The sequence below is a fragment of the Mirounga leonina genome, unplaced genomic scaffold (assembly GCF_011800145.1).
Source record: "Mirounga leonina isolate KUSES-001 unplaced genomic scaffold, KU_Mleo_1.0 Mir_199, whole genome shotgun sequence".
NCBI lineage: Eukaryota > Metazoa > Chordata > Mammalia > Carnivora > Phocidae > Mirounga > Mirounga leonina.
This window is the reverse complement of record NW_023270498.1, coordinates 10,318,297-10,333,894: the sequence shown is the minus strand read 5'-3', so window position 1 is coordinate 10,333,894 and position 15,598 is coordinate 10,318,297. Positions and strand designations below refer to the sequence as shown.

At 42.5% G+C, this 15,598-nt stretch overlaps 1 protein-coding gene across 3 annotated transcripts; it reads right to left on the bottom strand.

Annotated features, from left to right (window-relative positions):
* Positions 1 to 11,850: 11,850 nt before the first annotated feature.
* Positions 11,851 to 14,596, bottom strand: CUNH7orf25 (chromosome unknown C7orf25 homolog). Of its 3 annotated transcripts, none has more exons than XM_035026514.1 (2): positions 14,415 to 14,596; positions 11,851 to 13,496 (listed from the first exon to the last, which is right to left on the bottom strand). In XM_035026514.1, the coding sequence occupies exon 2, from the start codon at positions 13,473 to 13,475 to the stop codon at positions 12,210 to 12,212; it is 1,266 nt and encodes a 421-aa protein (XP_034882405.1). In that variant the 5' UTR covers positions 13,476 to 13,496; positions 14,415 to 14,596; the 3' UTR covers positions 11,851 to 12,209. The 3 variants fall into 3 exon arrangements, with proteins under 3 accessions (XP_034882405.1, XP_034882403.1, XP_034882402.1); XM_035026512.1 differs by lacking the exon at positions 14,415 to 14,596 and adding an exon at positions 14,127 to 14,267; XM_035026511.1 differs by lacking the exon at positions 14,415 to 14,596 and adding an exon at positions 13,980 to 14,095.
* Between the last annotated feature and the right edge of the window lie 1,002 nt (positions 14,597 to 15,598).

The following is a 15,598-nucleotide window of genomic DNA, read 5'->3' as shown; positions in this document are numbered from 1 at the left end:
GGAATGAAATCCGGGCCCGTGCAGCTCCCAAGGTCTGAACCATTGCGTGGTGCTGCCCCCCAGTGGGAGGAGCTGGTAATTAGCAAACCGGAATTCCGTCTCTCTTACTCATTTCTCTAGAACCCTGTTTTCACCTCAGTGGTGGGTTGGGCCAACATGATCTGCAAAGTCCTTTTTATTTCCAGCATTCTTACTTGCACCAGAGATAGGAAAACATTCACGTGGCAAACCGATTCTTAAGTATCCTGACTTTCTGACCAAACTGATGGCAATTCATTCAGCCTGGATTTATAAATTCCATATTAAGGCTAATCAGTGTATCTTGCATGTTAGTCCTGAGACTATAATTATCGGGATATACATAAAGCTCCATGCGGACCAGAACCAAGACAATCTCATTCACCTTTGCATTCCTGGCACGGAGAACAGTGTCTTTCACACCAGGGGGTCTCCCGAATGACTAGTGCATCCTCAGAGATTAATGTAAGATCATCAAATCTTAAACCACCTCTGTGCTTTTTTTTTTTTTTTTAAGAAAAAGAAAAACTGAAAATAATGGAGCTAGAACTGAAATTTAAAATAACTTATTTAGGGGCACCTGGGTGGCTCAGTCGTTAAGCATCTGCCTTCAGCTCAGGTCATGATCTCAGGGTCCTGGGATCGAGCCCCGCATCGGGCTCCCTGCTCAGCGGGAAGCCTGCTTCTCCCTCTCCCCCTGTTCATGCTCTCTCTCTCTCTGTGTCTCTGTGTCTCAAATGAATAAAAAAAAAAAATCTTTAAAGTAATTTATTTAGTTCACTCTGTGACTGAGTTAGGCTCGGAGAGGAGAGGATATTTTTGTTGTCATTGATATCGCTATTGTTAGTAATATTGTAGCTATTAGCACCATCTTCATCTTCTAAGGAAGCCCTACTGGCTGAGAATTCTTTTTTCATCCACTGCGAAATATCCCAGGAAAAGAAGCCTCCAAAGCTCTTTGCTTTGTCTTCTGAGCAAGAGATTTAGGAACCACAACCCTCTGCCCACCTTGACTGCTCCCTCCACGCACACACCACTCCAAAAGAATTCCACCCTTAATTCAGAAGTTATGGACAATTATTTTCTTTAGCAGAGATTCTTTGAAGAAACTTTTGTAGAAAAAAAATTTCATTTTGCTTTTTTATTTAAAGGGAGAACACTATGCAAAATATATACATACATAACACACACATACAGGTGTGTGTGTTGTGGGTGTGTGTTGTGTTTGCACTAGAGTTCGCTGGCATATACAGTCGTCCACCAAAAAAAAATTTTTTTTGAAATTAATTTTAGTTTGGATCTATAGTCATTTTGTATGACCCTTCTGTTTACATATCTTTAGTTGGAGGTACAAAAAAAGTCTTTCCTAAAATGAAATGTTTTGTGGTAAATGTTTGTCTCCTGAGGTAATCTTTTTTTTTTTTTAAAGATTTTATTTATTCATTTGAGACACAGAAATACAGAGAGAGAGAGAGAGAGAGCATGAGCAGTGGGAGAGGCAGAGGGAGAGGAAGAAGCAGACTCCCCGCTGAGTCAGGAGCCCAATGTGGGGCTCGATCCTAGGACCCCGGGATCATGACCCGAGCCGAAGGCAGACGCTTAACCATCTGAGCCACCCAGGCGCCCCTCTCCTGAGGTAATCTTAACATCCAAGTTGAAAAATCTTTTATAGTGATATCTGTAATTGCTTTCTTCTTAAGATGACCCAAACAATCAGCCAAAACTCTGGGAAGAGAGAAAAGAACAGATCACATCCAAAGAATCTTTCAAAATACAATGAAGTGTGAAGGTAATACCCCGAAAAACTGAATGGAGTTCAGCAATGGAGAAAAAAATGGAAGCACAATTCAGTTATAGCCAGTGGAAATGCTCTTAAAATAGTTTTCAACAGTTTAGGGGCACCTGGGTGTCTCAGTCAGTTAAGTGTCTGCCTTCAGAGTCTGTCCTTGTCCTGGGATGGAGCCCTGTGTCAGGCTCCCTGCTCCGTGGAGAGCCTGCTTCTCCTTCTCCCTCTGCCCCCCACCCTACTCATGCTCTCACTCTCTTTCTCACTCTCGCTCTATCTCAAATAAATAAAATCTTTAAAAAAAAAAAGTTTTCAACAGTGTAGCAGAATACTTTAAACATCTATGAGTAGAGCTCATTTCTGAGGGCTGGTCCTCAAAATTATGTTGAGGTACATCTAAAATGCTATTAGTATAATGTGGAAGCACAAAATAGAATTTTGTTCATGGAGCAATAATATAATTGAATAAAAAGAGCTAAAAGATTGATACTCACTTTATTTTGGAAAATATTTTATAGGTTCTGACTTCATATGTAAGTTACATATATATCAAACATATGCACACTAAAATAAAACCAAACACCAGAAAGATGTATAGGGGAATTTTTAAAAAATAATTTTGGATGGAGAAGGCCTTTCTCAACATGACATAAAATCCAGAAGCCATAATGAAAAATAAAAAACCAACATATTTTATTACATAAAAATTTAACATATCTGTGTAACCAAAAAAAAAAAAAAAACCACCATTGAAAACACTGAAAGACCAAAAAAAAAAAAAAAAAAAAATCAGGAAGCGATATCTGCAATGTATTTAACGGGAAAAGGTTTGAATCCTCATGATGGATTTAAAATGCCCACAAATTTTATAAAAGGCTTTCCATCAAGTGCTGGGCCCTATTCGCCTCCCACTGAAGTGAGCCACGGGTGCTGCTTTAACCGCTAGAATAGGGAAGACGCTATACTGGTTTCTGGACCTAGCTGGGCCTTAAGAGACCTTAGGTTTCACTTCCTGTCTCTTGGAACACTCTCGCTTGGATCCCTAAGTTGCACCATAAAAAGTTCAACTACCCTGCTGGAGAGACCACGTGAAGAGGGAGAGGGGCCGGCTGAGCATGGCCTTCCAGTCATCCCTGCCAAGGTGACAGCCTTGTGAGCAGAGCCGTTGTGGGTCCTCCAGCTAAGCACCTCTGAGTGACCCCAGGCAACGCCACTTGGAAGAGAAGAATCACAGAAGCAAGCCCTGCTTGAATTCCTAACCTATAAAATCATAAGATACAATAAAATGGTGATTATGTTAAGCCACCAAATTGTGGAATAGTTTGTTACATAACAATAGATAACTGGTATAATCCTTAATTTATATAAAGATTTTATAAATCAATGAAAAGATCAATAAAATCAATCAGTTGAGAGAGAGAAGCAATTAACAAGCAATTTATGGCAGAAACCTACAATGACCGTTAAACATATATAAAGAATCCCAGACTCACTGGTAATCAAATAAATGGGATTTCATTTTTTTTTAACAACTGAAAAAATTAAAGAGGCCTAATTCTGGTAAGGCTATAGGGAGTTAAGCACTGCCATATATTATTTATGGAAATGGAAACTGGCAATCCGACAATAGGACTTTCAGAAAGCCTTTTCAAGTCTGATGCAGAATCCAGGAAGGAAGAGAGACTAATAATTTGTATGAAATGTAAAACATCTCCAAGACAAAAAAAATACCATCTATTAAAGCAAAGGGTATATTCATTAGTGGATTATCAGTTTTTTATTTCTTGCTCAAATCACCATACAATGGAGGTAAGCAGGTAGATGCTGCTCACCATTGTTAAAAAACAAAAATCCACCTGAGTAAATTTAAAGATCAAATTGGCTTTATTCAATGATTCATGAATTGTGAAGCATCCCATCTAGTAATAAGAAGGAGCTCTGCTGAGCTGCAGGAAAGGAAAGGTTTTTAAAGGTGGAAAGGGGCAGAGGGAGGCACCTGACTGGCTCAGCTGGTTAATCATGACCCCGGGTCCTGGGATAGAGCCCTGTGTCAGGCTCCCTGCTCAGCAGGGGAGTCTGCTTCTCACTCTCCCTCTATCCCTCACCCCACTCGTGCTCTCTCAAATTAATAAATATTTTTTTTAAAAAAAAGGTGGAAAGGGGCAGAAAAAGGAAGTTATTAGCAAAGAATGCATTGTTTCAGGCAAGGTCACCCTCCTCGGGGGAATAGAAAGGGTCTACTGGGTAGATGATCTCACTAGTGCAGAATGGGTAATTCCAGGCTCACTGGTTAGAGGTTACATCCTGAAAGAGGTTGAAGCTGCAGTTAGGTTAAGGGTATTAAATCTTGGTTTACTGATATGAGGCTTAGCACTAGTGACTCCATTTGGGGCCCGTTATTTCTTTTTCAACACCGTGGACATCATGAACCCAGTTTGTTTTATTTGGTACCTTCACCAACCCACAGACTCAGAATCCTCCACTAGTTTCTTTTATATCTGGCCAGAGATGAGAAAAAGAATGTGAAGAATTAGGCAAGAAGGTTGAAAGCCAAACGTGGCAGTGGCGTATTTCACTTCTACCCATGTTCTATGGCCCCATCTAACTTCAGAGGAGGCTGAAAAAATGTGGTTCAACTGTGTGCTCAGGAGCAAAAAGGCAATGGTGTTTGATAAACATAACAGCATTTTCTCAGTAACAACAACAACAACAAAAAAATGGCAAACCAGGAGATTTAGCAATACATAACACATAAAAAACTAATTTCCTTCTTATACAAAAAGCACCTATAAATCAATAAAGAAACAGAAATAGAAACGCTCAAAACATATTAAGCAATTCAGAGCAAGGGAAGTGTAAATGGCAAATAAACCTATCAGCAACCTGACTCACAATTAAATACACTTTCTTTTAGATAATGAAATCTTTTTTATCGTATTTATTAAAATTTTCTAAAGTTTGGTGAGGTTAAGTTCTTTGCCCAGCATACTCAGCATTAGTGAGAATGTAGGTTAAAGACACTTTTGCAAATAATTTCTGCAATTATAAATTGGTGACATTTATTGGAGTGCAATTTGGCAGTAAATTGCAAAATGTACAGGCACATAACATTCAATACTTTACTTCTATTGTTAGGAATTCATATGCTGTGCAAGGTAGAGTCCAATATGCCCAGGACAGCCAGGTTCAACAAGACAGTCCTGTTGTCTTAGCATCCTATTTGCAAATTTCTTGGTTTAGAAAACATATTACACAACAAGAGCCCTAGTGTTGGACATATTTTTTTCAGAACATATTTTTTTCAGTTGGACATGTTTATGATAGCAAAGTACTACAGACTTCCTAAAAGTCCCTCAATAGATTGTAAAGAAGTTCATAAAAATTATGATATATCCGTTCAGTGGAGGGCTATTAAGCAATTAGTGACAGCCTTGCTGTCATTTTCACTAAATGTTCTCCTCTAAACCATATGGAACAGAAAGGAGAGCAAATAAAACACTCACAACCTCTTCCTACAGCATAATTATAATACAGAGAAGAACATAAATATCACTTTAGAAACGAATGGGGGAAATACACATCTAAGACTAGCAGATCTGGCAGAAACTTCATGGAAAAGCAGAGAGGTGAGAGGGTCCTGGGGGAAAGAGACCCAAGAGAAAAACAAAGGTTCCATTCCCAAAAGCAGAGGCAGCACTAGAACTGGGAGCTATGAAGAGCCAATCTGAGACCAGGAGGGTCTGAGGCCTGCAAATAGCAGAATCAAAAAGAAAAGACTTGGAAAGTCCTCCTTACCTGAAGCAGCAGTGCTGAGCAGGCACTGAGTTTGGGAGAGAGCAAGGCTGTGGAATCGCTTGGAGAGAGAATCTGATGATTAAGGGAGGAAGGGAGAAGCTATTGATAACGGCCCTAGTAAAATGTGCTAACCCTGAAGAATTAGAGGGATCCAGAACAAACATACACACATACGCACCGCCCCCCACAGACACACGTGGCACAATATATTAAAGAAACTGCATCTACCTATTCGACACCAGAAGAGATAACCCTTGAATTGTGAAACGAGAAATAAACAACCTAAAAAGAAGAACCAACTAAGCCCAAAGTTAGTAGAAAGAAGGAAGTAAGAAAGATCAGAGCAGAATCAACAGACCCTAAAAAGACAACAGAAAAGAATAATGAGACTAGGTGGGTTTTTGAAAAGTTAAGCAAAATATACATGCCTTTAGCTAGACTTGCCATGAAAAAAAAGAGAACTCAAATAAATGAATTAGAAATGAAAGAAGAGACATTACAACTGATACTACAGAAACACATACGATCATAAAGACTAACAATTATACACCAACAAATTGATCAGTCTAGAAAAAATGGGGAAAATTCCTAGAAACATATAACCTACCAAGACTGATGAATGAAGAAATAGAAAATCTGAACAGATCAATTACTAATAAGGTGACTGAATAAGTAATCAAAAACCTCCTGACAAAGAAAAATCCAGGACCAGATGGCTTCATTGGTGACTTCTAGCAAATATTCAAAGAAGAATTAATACCAATCCCCACACTCTTCCAAAAAACTAAAGAGGAGGGAACACTTCCAAACACATCCTACGAAGCCAGCGTTATCCTGATACCAAAACATTGCAAGGAAAGAAAATTACAAGCCAAAATCTAAAAATCTTCAACAAAATATAGCAAACCAAATTCAACAATACCTTAAAAGGATTACACACCATGATTAAGTGGGGGATTCCAGGGATGCAAGGATAGTCTAACATCCACAAGTCAATCAATGTGATATGCCCCATTAACAAAATGAAGAATGAAAATCACATGATTACCTCAATAGATGCAGAACAAGCATCTGACAAATTTCAACATTCATTCATGATTAAAAACTCTCAGAAAACTGAGTGTGGAGGGACTGTACCTCAACATAATACAGGCCCTATATGTCAAGCCCACAGGCAACATCCTACTCAAAGGTGGAAAGCTACAGACTTTTCCCTCTAAGCTCAGGAATCAAACCACAGCGAGCCAACACCTCACACCTGTCAGAACGGCAACCATCAAGAAGACAAGAGATAACACGTGCTGGTGACGATGAGGAGAGAAGGGACCCGTGGTGCACTGCTGGTGGGAGGGCACACCTGCTGCAGCCACTATGGAGAACAGTATGGAGCGTCCTCAAGAGATAAAAATAAAACGTAGAACTTCCATGTGTTCCAGCAATTTCACCTCTGGGTATTTATCAGAAAGAAATCAGCTTGCAAATATATCTGCACCCCCATGCTCATAGCAAGCAGCAGTTTTGACAATGGCCAAGACACAGAAACAACCTGAGTGTCCATCTAGGGATAAATGAATCAAGAAAATGTGGCACACTGACATACAATGGAAGATTATTTAGTCATAAAAAAGAAGGAAATCAGGGCGCCTGGGTGGCTCGGATGGTTAAGCGTCTGCCTTCAGCTCAGGTCATGATCCCAGAGTCCTGGGATCAAGCCCCACATCGGGCTCCTGGCTCAGCGGGGAGTCTGCTTCTCCCTCTCCCTCTGCTCCTCCCCCTGCTCATGCTCTCTCCCTCTCTCTCTCTGCTCTGTGTCTCAAATGAATAAATAAAATCGTTAAAAAAAAAAGAAGGAAATTCTGCCCGACCTTAACTTCAGTTGGAAATATTTCAACTACAGGTAACTGAAAAAGCCAAAGTGGATTCAACACATGGGGGTTTTATTTTTTCACACAGCAACAAATCTTGAAGAAAGCATATGCAGTCGGTACCAAAGTCTACAAGATTCCGTTGGCTTTTCTCTCGTCTCATAAAGTTATTTAATTTAGAACGGCAACATGGCGATTTCCCCAATTCTACCATCTCCTTTACGCTTATTAGCTATAATTTTCCTGCAAGCGAGCCTTGCCGTCACCCACACTGACCAGGAAGAAGGCATGAGGAGGAGGCGGACGAACAGGGGTCCACTTCTGTCTCCTTAGCAAGGAATTCGGGCACTTCTGGGTAAAGGCATGAACGGGGGAATGAGGGTTTCCATTCTCTACAGGACAGGCAGGTAGAGGAAGGGAGAACGGGGACCTGGCTCAGAGCGCCAGCCGTGTCTGCTGTGACCCTTGCTGGACCTTTCTAGGTGTCCTCCGTGTCATCCTCTCATGTTTTCCATCATTTCACTTTTTTGCTGAATTCTGGGAAATTTACTAAGATCTATATTTCAGTTCAGAATCTTTGCTTTAGTTTTGTCTAATCAACTCTTAAAAAGTTTATTTCTCAGCTTTTTTTTTTTTTTTACTGATAGTTTTCCTATTTCTAGAAGCCCTGTTTGCCTACGGCTCTCTTTAGCTTATGTTCTGTAATCATTTTTTATTTACGTGGAGACAGAAATGCCTTTTTCCTAGTGTGATTTCCATGATGTGAGGGGGGGGGAGTGGGGGCTCTCTCCCTCCCACACCAGTACACTTCTGTCCCTTTTCTGCTATGGGAATAAAGAGTCATTTTTGTGATCACCAAATTTGAGAGGACTGCCTGGGATGGATGGCTCATCTCGGTCCTTTTTCCTCTTGGGAACAAGCTTCCCATGGGTGAGGTGTTCTCTGCAGCTCTGCAGGGGACAAGCTCCCCTGTCACATGGCCAGCACTACCTGGGACTAGGTAGGTAGCGTCTACGGAACCCGGGGGTCCTGCTCTCTTTCTGCAGATTGAAATCACATTCTCCAACTTAGCTATATGCAATGTTTTGTTGCAAGTGGTATTTTAGCCTCCATCTGCCACTCTGAATTATTTTTTTTTCAGAACATACATTTTTTTTTTCAGAAGATACATGTGGAACACATCGAAGACTCCAATACTGAGGAGCTGACTCGTGGCGGGTTTCTTCCTGTTTTTACCATGTCTCACTGAAAAGCTCTGCCAAGCAGTTTTTATCCCACTGGGCTCTGTGAGGCTTGGGAAACTGAAGTGTCCCCAAGTCCAGAATGATGCCCTGTATGTTTCTGTCAGGTGTCTGAAGGACAGTACTTGCCTGGGACAATTTTTATACTAATTTCACATAACTGAGTCTTCCCTCAAAAGCTATTAACAGAATTTGGACTCTAAACCCATGCAAAGCACAGGCTGGGCTTGATTTCTCTCATTTTCTTCCACTCAGAGTCACTACAGTCTAATCTCCTTGCTGTCTCCCTGGGCGATGTTTGCAAGATCTCCTTTCACGGGAGCCGCAGATTTTCAAAGGTTCTGGCTTCGTGCAGGGGTCTTGGGATTACCTCGTCTCAAGCAAGCCTTATGTCTCTGATTCTATCCCAGCATGGAGGCTAATCCCCAAATCCCCAGGATTAAGGTTGGGGACTCATCTCTGCCTTTCATCCTCTGGGAAACAAAATCCCCACAGGGTGAGGTATTCTCTGCCTGGGCTCTATTTGAACTGGGATGTTTGTGCATATATTCTTAACCTGAAATTTTATTGCAGCTTTCTTTTTAGGACACTATGTCAGGTTTTAGTATGAGAACTATGCTTATATTCCATAAAATGAATCTGAAAACATTCCCAGTACAGTAATGATCTGAGGTGACCAGGCTACTATTACATGAACGGGCTCCAGTCCTCCACTAAGGCTCTGTCCTCAAGCAGGAGCAGGCCAGAGTTCTCCTCTGAGGACAGGGGTGGGACTATAAAGAGAACACCCCAGCTACCATGTTCAATACTGTCCACCCTACTTATGGTGTCGCGCTCCATACTACTTTTTAGAGCAAAAGCATTATTTGGTATTTAGAAGTAAGCAAAAACTTATCTAATGAAGCTAACTAGGCCTGGACATCTTTTTGGAGGTCATTATTGAATAACTTCAACAATTTTTTTCAATGGTTATTGGTTATTTAGGCTATTTAATTCTAATCCCTATGTCATGGAGATTTCCAAATTTACCCAAACAGTATATACAGTATATTTCCCTGTAATAATTTATCTTCTCCCCAGCTATTTTATATCCTTTTTGGTCTTCTATGTCTCTTATTTTATGCTTTCTGGTTTTTATGCTTCCTTGTGAATTCCTTTGACTTGTCTTTCCCTATATGAACTGCATTTATTCTCCAAACTCACCCTTCACTTGAAAGCGAGTCAGCTTGGTTTAACTTGTACCATCAGTCACATTTCCTGTTTGACACCTCAAATTATATTGCGCTATTTTTCAATGGCAAAAATCACAGAGTTGCTGTTGACTCCCTTCTAAATAAGATGAGGATTTTTGACATGCTTTTTCTTTCACCCACCACTTCCAATTCTTGGTCTTAATCATAGCTTCTACATTACACATCTTCACGTTCGTAATCTTCCGGACATTCGCTTTGCTTTAAAACCGTGATTCCTTGGACTTGACAGTTTTTAACTGGTATTTAACAATTCTCTTAACTTTGCTAATTCTTTTTTTTTTTATTTTTTTAATTCTTATGTTAATCCCCATACATTACATCATTAGTTTTAGATGAAGTGTTCCATGATTCATTGTGCTAATTCTTTTATTATTTATATTTTACCTTTGTGTATATGCGCGTATATATATATAAATTTTGGTCAGCTGTGGCGGGTCTAGGATACATGCAGGTCGTGTGTGTGTTTCTAGAGAAGGCACCACTCCTTACTTTATGTTCCAGGATCCAGTGCCCCACCACGTCCGTATCTACTGCTTGCACTGATTATATTGTTAGCAACTGCAATCACTGAATGTCTAGGAAAGGAAAATGATCATGAGAGAACCACAGCTATGGCCACTTCAGAAATCAGCCTCTTCTGAGACTGCTGTGGCTGTATGTATTCTGGTTGGCAAAGATTCAAGTTCTTCGGTATTAATTCATCGTGGAAAGGGATACAAATCTACCTTTTTCCTGCTACTCCCTGAAAGCTCAGCCCTTCGTACTGTGCCTGGCACATGACAACACTCAATAAATTACACTTCAGTTGCTGTTCAACTCCGTATCAGACTAAGAATTCCTTAGAGCAAAGACCAATTATTCATTTTTAGACCAAATTATTAAATGCTCAGTACGAAGCACCTTAGTATCTTAATAGGTGCTCAAAAAGGCCTAAGCCCAATTTTTAACACTATACAATTTCAGGTGCAACACAAGTTAAATCCACCTCTCTTTACTAAATTGGAATCCCAATCAGAGCCTTTTCCCCTAGGAACTGTGTTCTGAGTTAATAATGGAATCTCTCCCAAGAGAAACATCCCCAAGTTTACTTCTGCATTTCACTGCAGTGTTCATGGACATCCTACAACCAAATTCCACCCCCGCCCCCACCAACAAACACTGTGGCTGGAAACTGAGTTCCCTTCTCATAAAACAGTAAAGTTGGCACAAAAGAACGAGGTCAGGCTGTGGCAACGTGTTCTAATACTGGCTCCTACACATTAATACTTAAGCGCTAAGACCTAGTGTCCCAATTTTTAAAATACAGTCAATACATATCTCCTTTGCTAATCTGTTTTGCTTTGTTGCAAATAAAGCACCTAAGGCAACATGGACATAAAAATTTATTTTTCATTAAGATTTGTGTCATGCAACAGGCATGGAACCTCCTACCACCATTTCACAGAGTGAAGTAATGCAGTTGTCAAGTTGTTACCTGCCACTTGCAAAAGGAAGAGTAAAGGCAGTATTTGTAAGTCAAATCCCTGCCATATGGGAACTACTTGTACTTAAAAGTAAAATTTGAATTCCTTTCAAATGTTTTCTCTAATTCTTTTACAAGTTATTCAAATATTTTACATTAAACGTCCCAGGTGTATAGTAATGGGACTGCTCTTTCTTTTCACAAAGGCCTATACATAGGTTCATGGGACTCACGTGACCAGTATTCACTTTATTTTCTTCCATATTAACGTACTCTTCGTAAACGCACCCACCAGAGTATGCCTGACATACAGCAATCAAGGAAGTTTCTTTTCATTAATAACGGCCATAACTTTATAACCAAAAACTAATTATAAATTTCCCAGCCTCAACCCACATGAACAGATGAACCAATATAACGAAAAACAAGCTTCAGTTTTCTCCAGATATTTAATGCGAGACGCAGTATAGCCATACCCCATGAAATGCTGATTACCACTAGGGGGTTGCTGCCCTACTGAATCAAATAAAAGTACTGCAACACAGCTAAAAGCTTTATATAGATGTAGTTCTGTTCTTAATCGCTGTAATGTAGGCAGTTTGATAAATAAGCTTGTCTCTTGTGCTTTTTCTACTTTAGGTTATATATTTTATAGATGACACACACAATCAACTCTACTGGTTTAAGAGTTCTAAGTATTATTTTTACTATAGACCTTTTTTCCTCCTCCCCATTTAAGATGGGAGGACCCAGCCTTTGGTTTTCCACGACAATATTTAAAGGATACCATTAGTGTTCACTGTCAGTTGTGTAGTCTTTTGGTAAGGGGGTGGCTAGAGCCTCTTTGCTCTCAGTAAGTGCTCTGGGCTGATGGATAAACACACTAAACTTAACACCCTGGTTGTTGGCAGCTCTGACAAAACCACTATTGGCAGTCATGGTGATGGCTTTTAGAGTGTCTCCCGTCCCAAAAATTGTTAATGAGCGGCTATTGATTTTTGAACTGGCCACTAGTCTCAAGGCACGCTCAGAAGGCTGATCTGGCACCACATTAATTTGTTTAATTAGCATAGTGGCCCTCTCTCTCTCCCCAGGTCCTCCTAAGGTATCTAGAATAGACTGAAAGTCCTTGACAGCAGATTCACAAGCAAACAACTCCTTGTCCTTCATAAATGCCTCCAGCTGTGGTAAAACCTGCTCTTTCCTCTCTTGCTCTGCTTGTTCCGTAAGCACTTTCTCTTTGAAGATAAAGTGGCAGCCTCCATAGCTGAGGGCAGATACATATGTGATTAAAGTAGTAATGTCCAGATTTACTCTTTTGCACACATCGACCTTAATTTCCGTTGGAAACGCAACACTTGCGAGAATATTTTCTCGGTCCACTCTGGTCACCTGCAAAAGTTCAGGGCCCTCGTCATCCGACTCACTCTCACTCGGCTGGAGCTCTTCAGGGTGATCTAACAGAGAGTTAACTGCCACTATGTCTCCTCTCACAGAAATGCCCATTTCTTTGAGCTTCTCTGCCATGGGGCTGGAGACGCTGTTGTAAAACGCAAAGATGATGTGAGGGTTGCTATACTGCACAGGCTGCTGGTGACTGGCCTGGAGGAAGTCTTCAGCCTGTTCAATGATACTTTTGTCACCATACTGGCCCCTGCCCAGCCAAATGTTATGGAGAGCTTCAGCCTTTCGGCCAATGGCTTTCACCCAAGTATGACCACCATTTGCAACTACATCCACCACAAGGGTCTGCTTTTCTCCCAAGGTATCTGTGTAACCAAAGACATGAAGAACACTAACAACTTCCTCCAAGTTTTCTGCTGATTCCACAATGGCTCTTAGGTGTGTCAGATTAGTGCTCTGTAAATGGGATTCCTTAATAGCTACTTTCCCGGCTTCTACTTTCTGCAGGAATTTTAATTCTGCCTTCAATTTGCTGCACAGCTTTGCACCACCTTCTATGCCACCTTTTCTTGATCTAGAAAGTGATTCTGCTCTCTTGATCAGTTCCTTGGCTATGGCGATTCGTTCACAGAGCATGGAGTGTGCAGACATGCTGACAGCATTATTCCTTTCCTATGGGGAAAAAAAAAAAGAAGGCAAATCGAAACAGTCCTCAAAAATCATGGCAATCAATTCTTCACTGAGGATTATTAAACTTCAATCTAGCAACACAGCTTATGAAGGCTGAATCTATGAACCTGGACTTCTGCATGGCTGATTTTGGAGTGACTCCCTCCTGTGACAACTAAGGAAAGGATGATCCCTGTATTTCTGAGCTCTTCTTTGGTATGTTGGATTCTGACACACTTTCTAGACCTTTATCTCTTCAGTTTGAAGGTCATGTCCAACACGTCCCGGGTCAGGATAAAATGCAGGAGTTCGGCAACCTACTACATAAGGAATCCCCTTATCAGCTGCTTTACTGTTTGGTTGTACAACAATTTTAATAAAAGGCTCGGAAAGTGGAGAGAACGTGATTAAACTAAAAATATCCGCACAGACTAGCTGGTCAGCAAACTGCCCAAACCAAGCCAAGGGTTAGAAAGCCTTTCTAACCCTTTCCTCCTTCGCGAGCGGGTCTCCTTCACCCGCCTGCCTCGCGCTGTCCCACGGGCACACGGTACACCCGCCACGGAATCGAGACGGCCTCGTCCCTGCGTTTGACGTCAACCCAGTACATTGTAAGAGACCGGAGGGGCCCACCAACTCGCACGAAGGAAAAGCCCGAAGGTGAACTAGAGCCCGCGAGGGCAGCCCGCGGCGACCCGGAGGTCGGCGGGGCCTTCCGGGTGGGCGTCGGGCCCTGCAGCCGTACCGGGTCCGCCCGCACAGCTGGGCCCGGCCACGCAGACTCGGGCGCAAACAGCCCCAGGGGCCGGCGCTGGCCGTGGAGGCCGGGACCGGGCGCGCGCGGCGGCCCGCAGCCGGCCCAGCCCCCCCGGCCTCGGAAGTGGCGTCCCGCTCCCTCCCTCCGCCTCCCCGGCTCCTCACCGGCAGCGCCAGGACCGCGAGCGCGAGCAAGCACGTGCGCGCGCGAGGCCGGGACCCGCCGGGAAACCTCGCCGGGCAGACCCCACCCCACTCTAGCCGCTGCTCAGCCCGCGCGAGCGCCGCCGCCTCGGGAGCCTCCTGCGTCACGTGGCCCCGCGCCGGGTGACGCCGAGTCCGCGAGTCCCAGGCGGCAGCGGGGCCTCCCGAGCGTGGCTGACGCTAACGCGGCCGCCATGTTTGTTGAGGGCACCCGGCTTCTGCCACTCTCGCAGCGGAAGAGACCGCGAATTCGCGGCCCCCTCGCCCGGGGGAAGCAGAGGTGGAGCTCTCGGGGCCGGGCGTCACTCCCAGTAGGGCGCCGGCCACTCGGCCCCGGGCAGGCTGACCCCGAGCCCTAGCCCTTAGGCTCGGTCTGGACTTCTCCTGGGGCGGAAGTCGTGCATTTTGGTGGAGAGTATCTCCCGGTTGCGCCCAACTACCTTATTTCTGCTGTCAAGCTCAAACCCCTACCGAGTGGCAGGCAGTGGTTGTCTTGGAAAAATTTTCAGCTCACTTTAATAGAAGAGGAAACAGGTAGAAAGCTTGTCAAAGGTTTCAGAGGTGTTATGTGCTAGAGGCGGGACTCCTGATTCCAAGCCAAAGCACTTTCTACTGCGCGATTCTGGGCTCTCCACAAAAGTGTAGTACCAGAGATGTGCTGCCTTTCTGGAGGACAAATGATCGAATGGCTTCTGAGGAAGAAACTATTAGCCTAGTAAGAGTGTCCAAAGTCAACCAAAAGATGAGGACTTTTGATAAAGTAAAGCTGATTTTTAAAAATTTTTAAAAAAGGACTTCAAATTAACAATCCCATGTACATCTACTCCCAAACCTTACTTGACAGCCTTAGGAAAGGAAAAGGAATAAACCCACAAAAGTAACAAGAACAAGAAATGACTGCATGAGATGTCAACACATTTTTGGAAGACAAAGAACAGTAACACTTCTTCAATGCTTATTTTATGGCAGGCATTATTCTAAGTGCTTTTCACATATTAACTTATTTAATCCTCTTCACAAAGTAAAAGGTAGATATATTTTAAAGCTAAGTCCACCACAAAGAGGTTATTTAAATCAGGCAGCCTCTCTGTAAATGGAGGGGTTTGCACAGTGGAGAAAAGTGTCTGCAGCAAGTGACTCACAAA